The following is a 4791-nucleotide window of genomic DNA, read 5'->3' on the forward strand; positions in this document are numbered from 1 at the left end:
CATGAAAATATAGAAACTAAAAATCCTAAGGCATCGGTGTGAGAACCCCTGAGTGTGCTGAGCCTTCTCTCCTGGTGGAGGGTTCCCAAAGGAAGATCAGTGAGATCCCATTTGAACAGAGGAGCTGTCAGTCTCACTGGTGAGGGGATGATGGTGTGGGTTCCACATGTGCTGAGTCCCTTCCTCCTGGGCATCCCCTGGGGGAGCTTGGGCATCTCGGGGGGAGCTTGGGCATCTCGGGCAGAGCAGATGGGACAGGGGGCACGTGGGAGGCTGGGCAGGGTCCAGAGTGGGCTCAGAGCCCTGTCCTGGCCATTGAGAGGACAGGCAGGGTCCAGAGCGGGGTCAGAGCCCTGTCCTGGCCATGTGGGAACCTGGGCAGGGTCCAGGGCAGGACCAGGATCCTGTCCTGTCCATGTGCTCCTCTCCTGGACTCGTGTTGCTCTCCTCTCAGCCGTGTCCCTCCTCTGTGCAAACAGGAGCTCTGTGTGTGCTCCCATCCTGGCCATGCTGACARACCAGTGAGGGGGCACTGGCTGAACTGGGAGACACCCACTATGTGTGCCTTGGCTGGTTCAATGAATCCTGCTGAGAACCCGGGTGGCTCCTCGTGCTCCACTGCCCTGGTCCCATCACACAGGGACACAAACACACACAAATACACACAAACACACACACACCGAGCGATCCTGGGGCTGCAGGCAATGGGGAAAGCTCTGTGGGGCCATGGAGGGTCCTGGGAGAAGGGCTGCCCTTGGCTGTGTTTGTGCATGTCCTTCTGTGCCTTGGCTCCATGCCCACCGCTGTGCCTGGCATGGGTGTGATTGGGATGGGTGTGATTGGGGATGGGTGTGATCTGGGATGGGTGTGACTGGGATGGGTGTGCTATGGGATGGGTGTGATTGGGGATGGGTGTGAGTGGTGAGGGGTGTGCTATGGGATGGGTGTGATTGGTGAGGGGTGTGATTGGGGATGGGTGTGATTGGGGATGGGTGTGATTGGGGATGGGTGTGATCTGGGATGGGTGTGAGTGGTGAGGGGTGTGCTATGGGATGGATGTGATTGGGATGGGTGTGCTATGGGATGGGTGTGCTATGGGATGGGTGTGACTGGGATGGGTGTGCTATGGGATGCGTGTGCTATGGGATGGGTGTGCTCAGGGATGGATGTGCTGTGGGATGGATGTGCTATGGGATGGGTGTGCTATGGGATGGGTGTGCTATGGGATGGGTGTGCTATGGGATGGGTGTGCTATGGGATGGGTGTGCTATGGGATGGGTGTGCTACGGGATGGGTGTGCTACGGGATGGGTGTGCTACGGGATGGGTGTGCTACGGGATGGGTGTGCTATGGGATGGGTGTGATCGGGGATGGGTGTGCTCGGTGAGGGATGTGCTCCATGATTGATGTGCTATGGGATGAATGTGCTCAGGGAAGGATGTGCTGCATGATGGATGTGCTCAGTGAGGGATGTGCTCAGTGCCCTGCTTGGAGCAGAGCTTTGGGGTGTGTGTGGGGCACGCTTGCAGCTCTGGCCCAGCTGAATTTAACCAGGAGGACTGTTCTGTCTTCCCTCCACAGCCTGGAAGTGTCTCCTCAGGTAGAAACCAGCTCAGCCGCTCCCTGTCCCTGCTCTGCCCGCTGTCCCACCCCATGTCCTGCCACCCTCCCCGCTAGCATGCCGAGCTCTAACCTCCTCCCCGCCTCTCCTGGACACAGCCAGGCCGGCTCCTTGTCCCCCACCAACCCATTCCTCAACTCCCTGCACAGCAATCCCTTCTTTGAGGAGCTCCTGGCTGACCAGGTACTAAATTCTCCTTCACCTGCTCACTTTCTCTCTAGTTTGCCGCCTGGGCCGCATGCCGCAGCAGAGGTCGCTGGGAGCTTTTGTTCCTCTGAGGATTGCGGGGGCTCAGCCTCCCCGAGGCACACAGAGCCTGCAGCCCCCAGCCTCGCTGTTCCCGTGCCTGAAACAACTCCCCCATCAGCGGGAGAGCCCCCTCCTGCCACCACCGACCCTGCCGTGCCCCCGCCGCCCTCCGAGTGGGACGAGACCTTCGACGCCTTTGCCACCAGCAGGCTCAAACCCGACAGGAACAGTGACAGCTTCYTGGCCTCGGTGACAGCCGAGGGCGTGGCGTTCATCGATGACCCCGACGCTGCCGAGCCACCCTGCCCCAAGGTGTTGGACCGGCCCGAGTCGCCCATGGGTGCTGAAATGCCCGCAGCTCTCCGCTCCTGGAGCAATTTCTCCAATTTAGACGTGGGTGCCAACCTGGTGAGCACCACGCAGGAGGCCACGGTGATYGAGGACGTGCTGAGCCCCGTGTCGGCGGGGTCCATGGCCAGGAGGAGGAAAAGCAGCACGCCCATGGTGTGGACGGGCCCGTTTACCTCAGGAAACTCCGGGGAGAAAGAGGCATCAGCGGCACCAAACCCTGAAAGCAGCACCAGAGAGGAAGGGGACAGCGGCGAGGAGGAGCTGTGTGGCACGGGCACCAACGGCTGGATGACCATAGCCACAGAAACTGCTCCTGAACCTTCTGAGAGCACCCCCAGTGTGGATGAGGAGCGCACCGCTCCCGAGGGTGCCTTCAGCTCCCACCCATCCTTCCTGGCCGAGGGTCCCTTTGATCCCCAAAGCTCAGCCCGTGCCACCACCCGTGTGTTACCCAGGAGCCCGTTCCCCCCCGAGCCAGACCCCGAAGCTCTGCCCGGTGGCTCTGTGGTGGCTGTGCCCCCGCCAAGGTTCCCTGAGCTGGCCCCCGAAGCTGTGCCCGGTGGCTCTGTGGTGGCCGTGCCCCCACCAAGGCTCCCTGAAGCTCTGCCCGGTGGCTCCATGGTGGCCGTGCCCCCACAAAGGTTCCCTGAGCTGGCCCCCGAAGCTGTGCCTGGTGGCTCCATGGTGGCTGTGCCCCCACTGAGGCTCCCTGAAGCTGTGCCCGGTGGCTCTGTGGTGGCCGTGCCCCCACCAAGGTTCCCTGAAGCTGTGCCCGGTGGCTCCATGGTGGCTGTGCCCCCACGAAGGTTCCCCGAGCCGGGCACAGAGCCCAGCCCTGGCCAGGTGGGCTCTTTGGACATCCGCAGCTCGGTGTTCCGGCTGCAGGCCAGCATGCAGCTCCAGGCCAGCGATGGTCAACCCAAACTGGCCCCTGACACCCGTGACAGACCCCTGGGGCTGCCCCCGTGGCCACGGGACCAGGAGGAGCCCGTGCCCAGCCCCGCTGTGCCACCCCCCAAACCACCCAGGCGGTTTGCAGCCATCGGTGCTGGTGGGGACGGTGACGAGGGGGACCCTGGTGACACCCAGAGAGGCACCCAGGGGCSATGGGAGGGCTCAGAGGAACCAGGAGCAGAGATGGAKGTGCCAMRGAGCCGTGGGAGCAGCGAGCCCTCYGTGCCCACCGCTGAAGCCAAGGGCGAGTTCCCGGTGCCCGAGGGTGCCCGAGCTGCCSCTGTGGACTCAGGAGCTGATGTGGACACAGAAACTGGAGAGCTGGGCAAAGGGGAACAGCTGTCGGAGATGAACCAGACTGATGGGGCCGAGCAGTTTGAGACTTGCACGTCCAAATTCTCCCTGGATGGACTGGAGCAGTCGGGGGCTGAGCAGAGCWGGAGCCAGCCCCGTGTATCCCCTGAGATGGGGGCTGCAGACAGTGCCAAGTGGGAGCCACCCTCCAGGCAAGAGCCATTCCCTGAGGAGCTCAGCGTTTCAGGACTAAACCCACCTTCCAAGCTAGACCTGGCCCAGCCCGAAATGTTCTGGACGGCTCTGGAAGATCAGGAGGCAGCTGGGCATCCAAAGCCACAGCCCCAAAGGTTAGAGCGTGGGGAGAGCCCATCCCGGCTGGAGCTGGCGTGGGATGGTGGCGAGGGGCGAGCAGAGGAGCGTGCCCGTCCTGGGCAGGCAGAGCAGGGCAGGGCCTCGGCAGAGAGCAGGATCGACTGCAAGAGAGCYGATTTCTGGAAGCCAGACAGGGCAGAGGAGAGACCCACTCGGGGAGCTTCAGCCCTGAGAAACCCCTTTACCCTGGCGCTGAGCCCCAGCTCCCCGAGCAACCCGTTCGTGGAGCATCCCCCTGCCCCGCTGCCCGAAAAGCTTGAGCAGAGCCACTTCAGCTTCTCCGCAGCGCCTGGGCACGGCTCGCAGCCCCCTCACGCTCCCTCCCTGCATGCCGGCCAGCCCCTGGCCTCCTCCACCCCTTTCCCGGTGGCTGTCGCTAACCCCGAGCCGCACGTCCCCGCCGCCGTGCCCGCCAGCCGCCAGTGCCCGCTGCCCCGGGACGCACAGGCTTCAGCGCTCCTGGTTCTGCCCAGGGAGACACGGCCGGCTCAGGAGCCCTTGGGCCAGCACATGAGCAGGTGAGAGTGCGGGGAGCGAAGGGTGCGTGCTGGGGACACGGAGGGAGCTCCGGAGAGGGCTGTGCCCGGCCGGGTCCGCTCCAAGGGGCTGCTCTGGTGGTGCTGCAGCTCCTCCTGCCTCGCCCTGCCCTGGTTCTGCAAAGCCCAGCTCAAGCTGTGGGATCCTGGGCTCTCTGGGATGCTGCAGCTCCTCCTGCTCCCCTTGTGCTGGTTCTGGAGAGCTCAGCCCGAGCTGTGGGATCCTGGGCTCTCTGGGATGCTGCAGCTCCTCCTGCTCCCCTTGTGCTGGTTCTGGAGAGCCCAGCCCGAGCTGTGGGATCCTGGGTACTCTGGGATGCTGCAGCTCCTCCTGCCCCACCTTGCCCTGGTCCTGGAGAGCTCAGCCTGAGCTGCTCCGGCAGTGCTGCAGCTCCTCCTGCCTCGGTTCTG

General features: G+C 63.7%; 1 protein-coding gene across 1 annotated transcript; it reads left to right on the forward strand.

Annotated features, from left to right (window-relative positions):
• Positions 1 to 1487: 1487 nt before the first annotated feature.
• LOC130587341 (polycystic kidney disease protein 1-like 3) lies at positions 1488 to 4492 on the forward strand. The gene is made up of 2 exons (XM_057388320.1): positions 1488 to 2744; positions 3000 to 4492. The coding sequence occupies exons 1-2, from the start codon at positions 1679 to 1681 to the stop codon at positions 4364 to 4366; spliced, it is 2433 nt and encodes an 810-aa protein (XP_057244303.1). The 5' UTR covers positions 1488 to 1678; the 3' UTR covers positions 4367 to 4492.
• Positions 4493 to 4791: the final 299 nt, after the last annotated feature.

Source organism: Malurus melanocephalus, unplaced genomic scaffold, assembly GCF_030028575.1.
Source record: "Malurus melanocephalus ecotype Western Australia unplaced genomic scaffold, MMel_1.1 scaffold_1790, whole genome shotgun sequence".
Taxonomy (NCBI): domain Eukaryota; kingdom Metazoa; phylum Chordata; class Aves; order Passeriformes; family Maluridae; genus Malurus; species Malurus melanocephalus.